The sequence below is a fragment of the Dysidea avara genome, chromosome 4 (genome assembly GCF_963678975.1).
Source record: "Dysidea avara chromosome 4, odDysAvar1.4, whole genome shotgun sequence".
NCBI classification, from domain to species: domain Eukaryota; kingdom Metazoa; phylum Porifera; class Demospongiae; order Dictyoceratida; family Dysideidae; genus Dysidea; species Dysidea avara.
The window spans coordinates 49,219,407-49,234,881 of record NC_089275.1 but is presented as its reverse complement, the minus strand read 5'-3'; the positions used below and the strand labels follow the sequence as shown (position 1 = coordinate 49,234,881).

Here is a 15,475-nt window from a genome sequence, read left to right as displayed (position 1 = left end):
ATTCGGTGTGGTGTGGCATTTATAGGGGTTCTGAACGCCCACTCAAAATAAATCACTGATGTGGCTCACGTGTCAGGTTATACGGATACAGCTAGGACAGGAGATGAAACAGATTTCTAAAAACGCGACATCTTCCAAGTGGATTTGTAATGATCGAGTGGTAGGTCTACAAGTGAAATAATCGTCATCAATTACTATTCTAATAGTTTCGCTCGCGGTTGCTATGTTACGATAATCAACAATGGAGGGCGAGGCAGCGGCCAATAACAGACTAGAAGATGAGGAAGAGTATAAGGAGAGCGAAGAGGCTGCTACCACTGCCAATGACGTTGAGGATAATATCGAAGGTGAGATATCGCTATTGTTAGCTCGTATAATATCATCCTACTCGTAGTGGAGATGATACTAGACGCTAACACATCATACCACACCACTGCTAGTGTACATTGTAGTGTGGAACAATTGAGGAGAGAATTGGAACAAGCTTGGGACCACCTAATACCCAACAATGCTGTACTATCATTATCATTTAGTGGTAGGTGTTGTAATACTTTATCTATTACATTGTCCACGTGCACTACACTCCCTATTACACAGTTCTGGTCCCCTTATACTTAGTGGAAATTTGTGTCATGAACACACTTGCTAGTTTTCTTGTCATTACTTGGGTAGGAAGGTAACTGGACTGATATAATTATTACATCCCAATGTTATTGTTGGTATCTCCCTGATGAGATACTAGCGACTGAACTAATGTGGCAAGGTAATTAATTGTTGGTATTACAGTGCCGCCATTTTATCAGTTTTTCATCTCCAAGTACGTCACTGACTTCAATGATGATTATTCCCTCCAGCCTTTTGGTGCCACCCCTTCCTCTTTGAATAATTAATTAGATTAGTTACTGCTAACCAGTATAGTAATGTCAGTACCTTGCAATAGCTGGCTCATACACTTTTGATGGTTTTAAATCTTGATTGTAACAACATTTACTAATGTAGGATCCCAAAGAAGCCATACAAAGTATTAGCAAGAGTTCATAATATATATACTAAGGAGAGTATCCTACTCTCATATAGCCCTGTAGAAAGGCGTATCGTGAAGTTATGACGTAACAACAAGATGTTGTGGTTTGTGACGTACAGGAAGCCGTAAAAGTGCAAGAATCGTTAGCATTGTTTCACACTTGCGACGCTCAGGATAGCCGTATTCGCGAATGGCCTAGTAAGAAACACCTACAAAGTAGTCTTAACCCATGAAGGAACGATTGTAGTTGGGTGAGAAACGCTTAGAGCTGGAGTTAATTTGGTTGCTAGCGACGTTGGTAGGCACACGTTCAATTGATACCATGTTCAACTAATGACATCATTAATTATACAAAGAAAAACGGGCGAACTCAGAAGTGTTACGTCATAACTTCACGATACGCCTTTCTACAGGGGTATATGAGAGTAGGATACTCTCCTTAGTATATATATTATGAACTCTTGGTATTAGCTATCAACATTGGCCATTTAATCATTAAAATGTTAACTACGAAATATCTTATCACTGCATCACTGGGGGTGTACTATGAACTGTTTTTTCGTATACTATGAAAATTGTCTCCTTAATAGTCTATTTATAAATTTTGCTATTTACAGCTTCATACAATATTGCACTATCATCATGTTGTATTTCAACAAGTTATACATTATCAGCTAGGTGATCAAAATGTCATTGACTGGGATTGGTGAAAAGGGGATATTCCACACCAATTACCAACTTTGATAATTCATAACTTCAGAAATTTGGTCAGTAGTGAGTATCAACATGGCTTAGTGGATAAAAATTTCAGGTTAATGGGTTTAGTCAGCTATTGGTTGTATTGACACCCTATGTTCCTGCTTTCTTGCCAAATTAAGACAAACAATATCCTTTCCTTATTAGGTGAGCTGTTATCAGCTACTACCAGACTAGAAGAGTTAGGCATGGCTGATAAAGGTAAACTGGAGTTACAGGTATCACTGGAGATTGCTAATGACCTTGTGGACACGGGACCTCCCCCTAATACAAGATCACATGATCCTGGCTATAAAATGGGGTCACATGATCCAGGTTACAGGATGGGATCAGTGTTGACTGTAGAAGTTGATTCAGATGATGGTTAGTGGGTGGAACTTGTGATCACATGATCTATCAACTGCACCCCTGCAGGAGGAAAGCAGGAAATACTAGTACATATAGAGCATACATCAGTACCTAAACCATTTCTGGGAGGATACAGACATCGTCGTACCGGGGTGGAGTATCATCATGCTGCAGTACAGACCCTACCCAAGAGGAGACCTGATAAAGGAGTGAGTGGCCATCCTGTGTGTAGTGACTACCCTGTGTGTATAGTGACCATCCTGTATGTAGTGACCACCCTGTATGTAGTGACTACCCTGTGTGTATAGTGACCATCCTGTATGTAGTGACCACCCTGTATGTAGTGACCATCCTGTGTGTTGTGACCACCCTGTATGTAGTGACTACCCTGTGTGTAGAGACCACCCTGTATGTAGTGGATATCCTTTAAGAGTTAGAAATTGAATAACTGTTTTATATGGAATTAATTGTTAAACCATTTACAAAGTAGGCATTTACTGCAGCTAGGATGTAATGGATCAGAAATTTGAAGGTTCATTTGTGAGCAAATTTGAATGTTGATTATAAGTGACTTGTGGGTAATATTATTTCTTGTTTGAAGCCCTGGGGCTATTTATTTTCTTCCCATCTTGACCTTAAATGTGCAGCCTTCAATTGAAAATTTGACACCTGGCATGCACTGTATGTTTGATTGGTTAGAGTGATGTTCTGAAATCAATGTAATGGCTGTATTATTTGGTTTAATAAAACTGTTATTTCTTGATACGTATAATATCACCATTTGTATCACAATAACTTTAGAGTCACTGACTAGCACAGTTTCATTCTGTAAATTTTCGTACGTAGTGTACTTACATAATATTATGTAGTTTTTGCTAATACTGCCACAGGATATACCGTCATCACAAAATTAGTGAAGTTATTGTGATGGTCATAATACACATTTATTGACAACACTATAGTTTTAGTTTGTTTAATGTTTATTCCTAGATTGAGACATTCCAGCGAGATACACAGACGGTTACACTGTGTAACAAATATCAACAAGTGATGTTTGATGCTGCTACACAGATGGTGAGCACTGTTACAATTTAGTGTCATGTTACCATGGTGATGTCAACATTACTAGACAAAGACTGGTTGTATAGTCAGTGAGATGACTGATAAATTGGTCACTCCAAAACGTTACGAGACTGCTGATGAGTATCATGCTAAGAGACTGGAGAAGGTATGTACGTACACCGGTATGTGGTTCTGGAATGGAAGTTTTGAATTGCAAACCCTACCAGTATAGAGTTTATATAGCCTTCTCACAGGTCCCTAGTGGGAAAATTACATGTGTTGTAATGGATGTGATAAGGTAAAAAAGTAACAAAAACAAGAAAACGTAATCTTAGCCCAGTAAGGGATTTGAACCCTTGACCCTCAGATTAAAAGTCTGATGCTCTAACGACTGAGCTAACTGGGCTGCTCATGGGTAGCAATATTGATATTGTAATATATACCAGATCCTATTTAGGTGCTTGTAATCGCCCTAAAAAGTGTCTGCATGCTCTGTCTAGCATTACAGACTTGTGCCACCATTACTGAAATCCAATCAAATTGCAGTTTTGCCGTTGTTGCTGCATAACGTGAGCAGACTACAGAGTTGAAACATAAGCTGTGTGAATTCTTATATGTATCAGGGAGGGTAAAGAAGGGTCGATTTTTTCTATTTAACATCTGTCTGCATCCCCAGGGGAAGTAGAAATATCATCTTCACAGCCTAAACATTAATCGCATACACCAGGCAATTGAATCACCACAGCACCATAGCATCACTGTCGTGATCCGATTCTTCAGTGTTCAACTATTTTTGTGGTTGTTATAACACAAACCACAGATTCTATTAGTTGCCCCATGTATGTACCCCCAGGCCTTGTGTACTCTATTACTCACATGTACACACACAGGTACTGATCCTACAGAAACATTGGCGCCGATGGCTGGCCCAGAAGTTTGTTAGTTCACTGAGAGCTGAACGACTGAAGAGACAGGAGTGGGAAAAACAGGTACCCTTATTGTGTTGTATACCAGTCTGTTATGTGATACATGGCTAATGTGAGTATGTGACTAACGCTAGTGTATGCCCTGAAGCACCCATTAACATATCCCATTAATAAGATCTGTTCTAGATTACATACTGCTCTATTAAAGTGTTAGGGTAGAGGCAGTATCAGGAGCTTATAAAGGCACTTCCTGGGGGCTACTGGTACTACTCATCTTGTGCAACTGTCACAGCTATTAGTCAAGTTGTTTAATAACAACAGAAGCCCACTAACCAGGCGAGAGGGTGGTTTGTGTGGTTGGTGAGATTTCACTACTGTTAGTGGTGTTCCATATAAGGTACAGTAATTTTGGATTTCAGCCACTGTTACCACACAACCTCATGGAAGTTTCATGCTCCTTTGCACCTTTGGCGCTTATAAGCTTCTGACAGTGTATATAGTGTAATGTTCTCCATCTAATGGTGTGGTCACTGTAGGAGGCCATCAGGAGACAAAAGGAGAGAGAGGAGAGGATGAAGAGAGAGTTTGAGAGGAGGATGAACCCAAAGACTAAGGAGGACTTTGACCTGTTATATCACACCTTAGAAAGTGAGTTTTTGACTATACCATATTTCAAGGGTGAAGGTGTAGACACCTCAAGCCCCACCTGATGTCACAATGTAACTGTACTGTACTGACTGTTATATTAGAGGGTTTCACCATAGATATATGACTCTTAATAGGGATTGGAAACAATGTCACACTCCCAGCATACTACCTGATGTTGCTGATTAGATATGAGGCACATTTCACTTTGAAGGGCAAGAAAAGACTGATATTTGTTCTTACAGTAGAGTACTAGTGTAGGTTTAGTATAATATGAAAGTTCTGTAAGGTTGAGCTGCTTTGGTGGAAGCCACTAAGTGGCCACAAAAGCCACTAAAAAACTTGTCATATTGTGCTTTTTCGGTATCACTTCTACACCGACGTACACTTCTGTTCCTGTAGCCGCTACACATACTTCCTGGTATCAATGATGCATGGCTTTTTAGAATTCCTTTGGTCATTAGAATTTAATAGAACAGTTTGTAAGTCACACCCCTAGTGTAATCGCTACATATCTCCTCAGTTACAACTTTGCTTAGTGCTGTGATACCCTCGTGTTTCTGTACTTGTAACCGATTGCTGTCTAGCAAACTACTTGTCTTTCAAACTTTAATCTAATGCTCAAGTAGTTAAACAAAACTGGCAGGCTGGTAGTACAGTGGAACACTTTGCTTACGGGTTCTAATCCCTCTTGCAAAACTCCATCAATGGCCATATGTGGTGGAAGTTATGGGAACCACATTCCCATTTGAAACACGGCTGTGATGACATTTCCAATCCCTATTAAGAGTCGTATATCTATGGTTTCACATCTAGGACTGTTACATACACTCCATGGTGTATTGGGTGTTAATTGTGTTGTATTGTGAAGTTCAGGTGGTACTTCAGGTGTCCACATCTTTACTCATGAGACACGGTGCAGCCTCTTATGGGGGGATACTAATCCTATACCCAGAAGATTTGCTTGGTACCTCATAAGTGCATGTGTGCCTTGATTGCTAACCTCATAGTAGTGGTGTTACAACCTAATAAGGTATCAAATCTATAGTAAAAGTGCACTATACAAGAGTTTATGTGGGAGAGTATCTAACTTCTCCCAATATAGCCTGTACAAACACTGTGTTAATAATATATGCTCACATAGTACCTCTACTGGTGACTAAACTCTTAATACATTACCTCATTAGTGTGGAGAAAAGATGAGCTCACCCTGATCAACCAGAGCACTACCGGGGCAGCAAGGAAGGCAGCACTTTGTGGACTACTGGAACAAGAGGCTCAACTGATAGCCTCAGTCGGACAACACAAGATTGTAGCTGATGGTGAGAACAAGGAGAAGAGAATACGATCATTTCTTGAATCTGTGAGTAGTCATGTGTACCACTATATAGTCATGCAAGCCAGTAATATCAAAGAGGTAACAAACACAACATGTACATGTTCTATACTATGACAAATATGTTTACATGTTAACTACGAAATGGCCCACTACTAAAAGTATGGTATCAATATCATTATACTAAGAGATCACTTTATTATTTCATACCATACAATACCACAATACTTACTGCCTGGCTACTGTAGGAGGTGTGACTGTTGAATTAGAGTATTCCTACTGGTTGTGTTCTATTAAAATGAAACGTTGAACAAAACTTGTATACAACGAATGGATCTGAACACCTCTATTACCTATATAGTAAGTACGAAGACTTACTGCTAAATTTTGTTACAAACTTTGTAATCGTCAAATTTTAGCTTTCAGATTTATCCCAATTTTCACCATCCCTCATGCAGTGAAGCCTCACTAGTTATCCAAACCTTTGGGGACCACCTAGTGTTCAAAGTTATAATTTGAAATGGTGTGCACAATTATCTTAAAGCAATGTGCTTATCAATTTTGCTAACAACAACAGATAAATGAAATTGTTATCTACTCTAATAGGACAATCATTTTCTGTGCTCAATTTAAGTAATTGGAGTTTACTAAGATTATACCGTACAAAATTTCACATTGTTACTTACCATATCCCTAACATTGCCTAAGAACATCAGGGTAGTGTATTCTCACCTATCCTAACATTTTATTGATCACATACATTACTACTCCATACACAGACTGCAGCCCCCAAGCAGTGGATAGCTCATGATGGAGAGGTGACTCAGATGGATACACCTGATACCATTAGGGCTCAGCAGCTCAAAGAGATCTACCAGAGTATTAGCCGCCAGGAGCTTAACCCTACCGAGAGACTTGATGTATTGCTGACACTGAAACAAACAGTCAAGGTGATTATAAATGTGTACAAACCTCTCTGGGTTATGTTGGGAGGTTACCTGTGTGTAGAATAAGACAACTACACACCTCACTATTAAGGATACCTTAATAACTGGGACACTTATCCATGGTCCCATTTGTATTAGTGTACACACATTTAGACCCCTGAAATCAAGCTGCCTCACTAATAAGGATATTTCGGGATGGTCCCTCTTAAGGTGTCCAGATTGAAGGGGTTTATTGGTACGATGTACTTTAGGTGTATGTTCTATTAGAATATTATGGTATCATTCTCCACTAGGAACATGATTGTCGTCTTACTAGAGATATTGTGGAACTGATTGATAGAGAGGCTGACCTCATTATGAGGGGAATACCCGACCCTTCTCTTGGAGGTGATAAATGAAGCCACACCTTTAAGTGATCTGTGCAACTATTGGTTATATTATTTCACTGTAGGTCTACGCAAACGTATCTGTACACTATTCTTGCAGTACTGCAAGACTCCATTGTTCAACCCTGAGGCTGCTAAACACATTCGTGTACCAGCCGACCCTGCCATGCTCCGTAGTAACATTTATCTGTGTCGTAGCTGTCGTAAATACCTTCCCTCCACCGACTTCTCCCTCCCTACTAACTCAAGGTGAATAGTGTAATGTAGTGTGAGTCTGGTAGGACTGGAGCTTGTATTATGTTGTAACAGTCTTGTTATCTGAACCTAATGGTATGCAGTACTATGACAAGGCCACTCCTAACTGATTTCCTGTTTCTTGTTCTGATCACACATTATAGCATGTGAGTGGGTAGGAAATTCCATTATGAATCACACTCCTGTATACAAGTGTACAGTACTTAACTACCATGAAAATCACCTATACGGAATAATATTAGTCCATCTAACATGAAACACAGCATTAAAAACAAGAAAACACTTACTGGTGGCCAGATATTTTTAAAATACTTCTAAAACTTGAATTTTGTGTCACTCACTCACTGACCACAGTCGCAAGCCTAGAGCTCAAATGAAGCAGTGCATGGTCACCATTTTATGCTACAATAACAAACTAGATATTAAGTTCCTGTACAGCTTATTAAAGTGTGTACTGTCCCAAATTTGGAAACACATAGGCCCATAGTAGCAACCTTTGATCGTAGTAGCAGTGGCACTCAGATCTATGACCTGTTTCAGTACGATGGTCCATGTTCTATTCACCCAGGCCGGAAGTTGTTCGAACGAACAGGCCCTTTCAGTTGTCTGGAGCTCAGTCTCGACTAACAGGATAAAGTAATATAATTTCCACTCGAGTACTATCCAATCACTAGCTGATCTCGCCATCCGGCTGAGTCAGTGTGTTCAGAGGAACAAGCTGTCAAGTATCAGTCCGTCTATTAAGTAACAAATCTCTTCGTCAATTGCAGTCCAGATGTTGGCAAAAGTCAAAGTGACAACTCAGCAGCCTTAATGTTTCACGTGTGACACTTGAAATTACAAGCGCCCTGCTCTTTCAGCAGCATGAGCGCTTTCTGAAATAATTTTGTGGTGTCTACAGAAAAGTGTTGATACGAAAAATTAATGCCTCGGTATGGTTTCGATGAGAAGAAGACAACCAACCTGATTGAAGATAAAAGGAAAGACAAGGCACACAGGGCGAACACTTGTCAGAACCCCAAAAGGCACATCCCACCGGTGAGCTCACAAGTTACACTGTAACTGCTAACTCACAAGTTATACTATAACTAGTTGTGCTACAACAAAAAACTAAACAAACTAGTATTTAAAAAAATTGTTAATTTAAAAGATGAAGTAGGGATCTATGCAATAAAAAGTAGTGAAACAAGAAATGAATGATGGTATTACAGCATAGCTCGATGGGAAAGTCCCTACTTTGGCACATTAGCTATAATTTTGCTCAATACCAAAGTAGGGACTTTCCCACCGAGCTATGCTGTAATACCATCATTCATCTTTTGTTTCACTACTTTTTATTGCATCATTTTAAATTAACAATTTTAAAAAATACTATAATTCTTATAGTCTCATAGTAGAGAGGTGCAGGGAGATTTGGTGAATGGGTAGGGTTTTCACTAAATATTTTCATTCTATATATGGACAATATCTGCAATGATAAAATGTAACATGATGTCACAAATCAAAGACTGTTATTCAGAAATTTATTTATTTATTTTTTTTGACGGTAATACGCATTAAACATATAATGGCAAAGCTCATTGGTTGGCCAGTTTCTTCAATGTATACACAAATAACACAATATTAGGGCTGCGCCGATTCTAGTATCGGTATTGGTATCGGGCTGATACTGCTGTTTTCATGAAGTATCGGGATCGGCCATTATATTGTTGCAGATACCGATTCTTATCACGTGCGAGAATAAAATAACGTTCGTTTGTACTTGCTTATTTTACTAGTACAGTGGACGCCTAAAAGCATCAAGTATAACACTAATAACTACCAGCAAAATTACTGATCTATGCATGCTGAAACCTATACGTGTGAAAACGCTTTACTGAGAAAAAGATCGATATACTCTAATAGAACAGTCAATAACTCTAATAGAGCAATCAGGTAGAAGTGACTGTTTCAGTATTAGAATAATATTTTGTTTTTGTAAGCACCATTATGATATTATCTACGCTTCTCCAGAAGAATACTGGAATATCCACTGCTTTGCATTTCAGTGACTTCCTTCTTTGTGAATCTTGATTGGCTACTTCATTATAAACATGAACCATACTGAAAATGTGTACAAGAATACCATGAAATGCACTATATAATAAATGTGCACACTATGAAGTAGCTACTTTAAGGTACTTGGTATCGGTACTTGTACTTGCAGATGCTTCCCAACTGAGTACTTGGTATTTGAAGTATCGGTAAAAAGTGGAATCGGTGCAGCCCTACACAATATACACAAACGTGTGTCATTTGTACTGCAATATATGGTTCACCTTTGCCATTGTTTGATGTTATAAGCATTATCATGTCAAAATGCTACCTCTCCCAATACCTCCTTCATGTTCCTTGTATTCAATCCCCACACTAGGATAGCCATTTTGTTTTGTGACATTGAAAAATGTAATTGCAACGTCAAGAAAGGTCATTGTGGAAACTGCATGTACTGAATGATATGTAGATGTGATGTTAAAAAGAAAAACTTAACTTTTTGCCCAGTAAGGGACTTGAACCCTTGACCCTCAGATTAAAAGTCTGATGCTCTAACGACTGAGCTAACTGGACTGCTCATGGTATAATGATATTGATGTTGTTGTATAGTGGAACCTGTTAATGTGGACACTTGAGGACATCTGCATAATCCAAATACTTAGTTAAGGTCCCACAATATTCCGTAGTGCATAAAATAACATGGGCACCTTGATAAATTAGGACACTATTGGTTTGTTCCAAGGCATCCATATTACAACAGATTTCACTGGTAAAGGTAATGTATGACCAAACTGTGTTGATACTGTGAGGGGAAGGGAGTGAATGACATATTATGCTATTGTTACTGCTGTTGTTTAGGGTGGTGGGACATTGTCGCAAATGTGATGAACTAGACAATAAGGCCAGGCTTAGGGCTGACTACTCCACTTATCGTCTGATGGTGAAGAGTATCAAACACTCTGAGGAACGATACAATGATGGATCACATGTCATCTTCCTGCTACAAGTTAGTTATTTGAATAGGAATAGAGTTACACACTTGGTTAAACACCATGGTTACTATTAGCCCAACATCTAAGTTGGTGTGAGACTATTTGAGGGCAGCATTTATAGCTTATAAGCAGCTCTTAAGTGCAGCAACTATTCAGTACATCATATAAAGAGACTTGCTTATTTAGTATATTTCACTACACTAAAATGAAACAGCAGATGAAAGGTATTGCGTCCAGACACATGATGTAGGATGACATTGTTTTGCAGAAAATATTAATAAATCTTCAAGATAGTTCTACTTCACCTTAATATCTAACCCAGGATAAGCATTTAACTCCTTAGAGTATCAATTCTGTATGAATTTATTGTGAAATTTTGCTACTTTCACGATTGTAGGATGTAACAAATAATTATGATAACTAATTATGATAACTATCACGATGTTATAACTCACATGCATCAGCAACATGTATGTACAATTTTGTATGAATTGTTTATTTTAACGATACACAGTGAAATTGTGTACAACTGTTCAACACAATTAAGACCATAGGCAGTTACAGTTTAATACAAACAGCATTCTGAACCTTATAAGCTTTAAATTGTGTGGTAAGATTTATTCATACAATGAACTGTATCAGACTTGCCTTCTAGATTGTGTTCTTCCACAACAGTATGTGCCACCATTTTGAATTTACTAATATACATTTCATGTGATGTCATAACATCACAGTTATTTATAATACATATCAACATCACGATGACAATCACGATTAATCCCACAATCGATATGATCTCCCATCCCTAGCATTTATGCTTCACTTAAAGACATCGTGTATAGTATGTTCACGTTGAGCTGAACCCTGAAAAACAGCTAAAAATTAAAAGTGGATTTTTTCTCAACAGAATTAACATTTCTGTCAACCAGATGATTATTAGTAACGTACAGCAAAGGTGTCAACAACAGACATGTACGGTTTGGCTCCATTACAAGTTTGGGAAAGGGCTCTAATGGACACTGTACTTATATGGCTTCTCCATAGGAAATGTATTGTGAAAATTTTGATTGGCCGTAAATATTATGTCAAACATTTGAACAACAAGATTTTGAAACAGTTTTAGCGGATCAAGCAGTACTACAAATGAGCCAAATTTCAAGATCATGTGTAATTGCATCCATGAGTTATTAAATGTTTTTGAGGATTCAGCTCAACTTGAACATACTATAGCTACTATTTAAATACTGCGACTTTTGATATGTAACATTGGAGTAGAATTATGAAGTTGTAGTGCTGAAACCTGTTTAATAAGGTCACTGTGTAATATGGTCAGTTGAAATTTCCAAAATGTGTACAAAGTGGCCTGCCTAATGTAACCACCTGCTTAATAAGATCATAGGTTACATTATGGTTACACCCATGAGGTTTACAAGTACTAACCAAATGGATGTGTTGTTACTGATAAGGGGTGTGTGTGGATCAAAGGTGTCACGGAAGGAGAAAGAATGCTAACTAAGACTATTACATTATCTGTTGGTGAGAATTGTTTCCAAGCAACAATGTTACTGTCATGGTGGTTGACTAATGCATTGGTGATTAGTTGTGTATGAACCAACAGGTGGTGCATCAATGTTGCTAGCCATTGTATTGCTTAGCATTAGTCAGTGTTGAGGATGTTCTTTGCTGCTTCATCAGTTATATGCTATCGGCTACTTCATAGTTTAATATGACTTCTTATGGTGACACATTGTGTGGTTTTTAATACCTTCACTAAGTATACTACTACTACAATTTACTACAATCTACAACATGTATGTATAATTCACTCATCACTATTAGGAGATGGACTTGTGTTATCTTGTGGAGCACATTTGGGCTGGTCAGAGCCTGCTCAGCGGGGACACAGAACTGGCTGAACTGGTGCTCATCAGATGGAACACTAAAGAGCCATGGAGCCCATGGAATTGTGTACTACTGAATGATGAGGAAGGAAGAGCACATCTTAATCTTGCTGATGTTGAAATGGTGAGAAGTTTACTGTACGAGAAGACCAAGTGGTTATTACACTGTTAATAAAAAGTTTCTTTAATTTACACTGAATGTGTATGCTACCTGGCTGTTAATACTGGAGTAGGCTTTGCCATCGACCTGTATGTTCTATTAGAGTAATTGAATTTGACCAGTTAATGGAACTCCATGTGGTGATATGACTCTCTGATTAGTATGTTTTTGTTAACAACAGTGTGAGGATTGATCAGTAAATCTCTGATTAGTGCAACTAATTGGAACCTGTCACTGTGGAACTACAGTGATCCCTCCATTATCCGGTCATCAATTATCCAAATGTTCTGTTATCCAAACTGTGGAAATGACTGTTCTATTAGAGTATTTTGTCTAAAGTGTATGTTCTATTAGAGTATTTTAACTGGAGCTCTGTATATAAATGTATGGGCTTCGTTTATCCAAACTTTTCTATTATATGAATGCACCTAGGGCCCCCCATTCAGATAATGGAGGGAAACCAATAGTGTCCTGATTTCCAGGTCAGTTTATGTACTAAAGGATACTTTGGGACCTTAACTAAGTGTCTGGATTATGTAGGTGTCCTCAAGTGTCCACATTAACAGGTTCCAGAGTAACAAATCTTATTTTAAGGTTACGGGTTAGGCGCTTAATAATAGATTATTATTTTTCGATGCGTGATAATGGATGGTGCAATATTGGCACGAAACTCAAGCAGGTGTTAGTGAGAAGGTTGTCAACTTTAAAGCGTTGTATAGCCATGTGATAATAGCGGAGGAATCATACAAAGTGAGTGTTAATAATTTACTGTGGAAGGTAGTCAGTCCCCGTAATATGGTTGAACCAGCGTTTAGCGCTACTGCTTAATGTGGTTATTATTCATCAAAAATAGCAGCTGTCAGCTAATTAGTACTAAATTTTTATGGCAGTGTCAATGGGTGGTTATATTATCTAGGTCCTGTCGTGGAGACTTTGTGGGAAAACTGACTAGTAGCTGGTTAATTATCGTATCTTTCAAGGATAATGGCGATTAGTTCTGCTACGGAAATACCGCGAGTGCACTACAGTGCTGTTACAATCGGATAACAACTCAATTCGTTCGTGAGGACCTAGAAATCACTAAGTAATATATAGATTATTAATGCTAAATATCATGGTGTGGCTTCCCATGAAACCTGGTTTTTGATGAATAGCAACTCAACAGTTTCGCTGTTTAGTGCCTGCATTTCTGTACAAGTGCATCTCTTGTTGAGTGTATCGCCGCTTTTGGTATTTCTTGTACGTTGATATGCCATGTTATTTTAGTGTGTTCTTCCGTGCAAAACGGTTAGAACAGAACTATAAGCAAAGCGCCTACAAAATTATTAACTGGGTAACCCGTAACCTTAAGAAATAACAATGTTACACATGGAACATGTCATCCATTACTAGGCTTATGGAGCAGTATTGGTACAGAAGGTTAATCATCGTCATGTACTAGCAAGAAACCACTTCTCTAAGTTATCAGGGATGAAGGAAGACATGACAGCTAAGGTGGTACAGTTACCACTACCTCGTCCTGCTGAGAAATTGATGACTAGCCGTTACCTAACAACTGTGGCGGACACACCATAGATCACATGATCCACTTAATATCATCATGTAATATTATTGTTGTTGTTCATAATAAAATATTAGAAATATCAATCAATTAATCTTGATGTGTGAGGTTACTCTATAAACATCATTCAATCTGGAAAAGGGAGTAGCTACTAAGTTATATGTGCATAAAGAATTTTTTTCCAGCTTTTGTGGTTATTCTAGTTAAGTGTTATTGTTATAAGGCTTCATTTGATGGTGTAACTCCAGGTAGGGGATTGTATTAAATAACAATTCATTGTGCTTGGGCATAATTATTGCAAGTATCAAGTTGGCAGTGTATAGACAGAATAATGCATGATGCTAAAATAATTATATAACCTTGTCTGAAAAGCATTACAGTAGCTTACTGTGAAAAATGTTGTATTTTATTTAACACAATAGTCCATAACTCAAATAAAGCAGGCAAGTATGTAGTCATTCAATATAGTATGTTATGCACATATAATAATTATATGCTTAAAGCAGCAAAAAAATTACGGATTTATTTCCAACAATAATGCACAAAGGACAAAATAGGGTTAAATTTTTGAGCACCGCACATGCAGTATAGCAGCACATGCAGTATAGCATATAAAATATTCATTTACAGATTCAATCCACTACTAGCTAAGAGGGACAAGCTAAGTGTTTTCAGATATAATTATAAATTATTCACAGGTTCTATGCACTACTCACAATTTTAATTCTCTTCTGGCCTCCTACTGGAACGATCACTACTTGTGATAGTTATTGTATTTACACATTTGTGTATGCAGCACTTTACAGTGGCTAGTTTGAGGAGTGAAGTTGTAGTAATGATAGCTTATGTAGCTGGTGTCCTGGAGACAAATTTTAATGCAACAATCATTATAACAACCAGTGAATTAAATTGATATGCTAATTGTGTAAAAGTAATCCTTGCACATAAGACTTAAAAAAAAATTATTCCTATCTTATAGAAATTTTTCTTAACTTGAAAATTGTATTAATCTTCTGTATATATAAAGCTGAAAAGCCGTCTGTCCGTCTACAATTCTGATGGCGTCCAACGATTTTCTCACCAGATGATGCACGTATCAAAGCGTTTTTTGTGCCAAACTAAACGCTCATCATCTAAGAATT

The 15,475-nt window shown here is 38.0% G+C and overlaps 1 protein-coding gene and 2 non-coding genes across 4 annotated transcripts; 1 reads left to right on the top strand and 2 right to left on the bottom strand.

The window, feature by feature from the left end:
• The first annotated feature begins 13 nt into the window (after positions 1 to 13).
• Positions 14 to 14,427, top strand: LOC136252619 (IQ motif and ubiquitin-like domain-containing protein). 2 transcript variants are annotated; one of them, XM_066045128.1, is made up of 16 exons: positions 14 to 160; positions 207 to 347; positions 395 to 535; positions 1,928 to 2,143; positions 2,195 to 2,337; positions 3,119 to 3,202; positions 3,258 to 3,356; positions 4,081 to 4,179; positions 4,653 to 4,764; positions 5,949 to 6,124; positions 6,877 to 7,047; positions 7,338 to 7,431; positions 7,496 to 7,679; positions 10,578 to 10,725; positions 12,551 to 12,736; positions 14,165 to 14,427. In XM_066045128.1, exons 2-16 carry the CDS (start codon positions 242 to 244, stop codon positions 14,345 to 14,347), a joined length of 2,142 nt encoding a protein of 713 aa, XP_065901200.1. In that variant the 5' UTR covers positions 14 to 160; positions 207 to 241; the 3' UTR covers positions 14,348 to 14,427. The 2 variants fall into 2 exon arrangements, with proteins under 2 accessions (XP_065901200.1, XP_065901202.1); XM_066045130.1 differs by lacking the exon at positions 14 to 160 and having other exon boundaries at positions 188 to 347.
• On the bottom strand, positions 3,524 to 3,596 carry Trnak-uuu (transfer RNA lysine (anticodon UUU)). The gene has a single exon. It is a non-coding gene; the product is annotated as a tRNA-Lys (tRNA).
• Positions 10,220 to 10,292, bottom strand: Trnak-uuu (transfer RNA lysine (anticodon UUU)). Its single transcript has one exon. It is a non-coding gene; the product is annotated as a tRNA-Lys (tRNA).
• Positions 14,428 to 15,475: the final 1,048 nt, after the last annotated feature.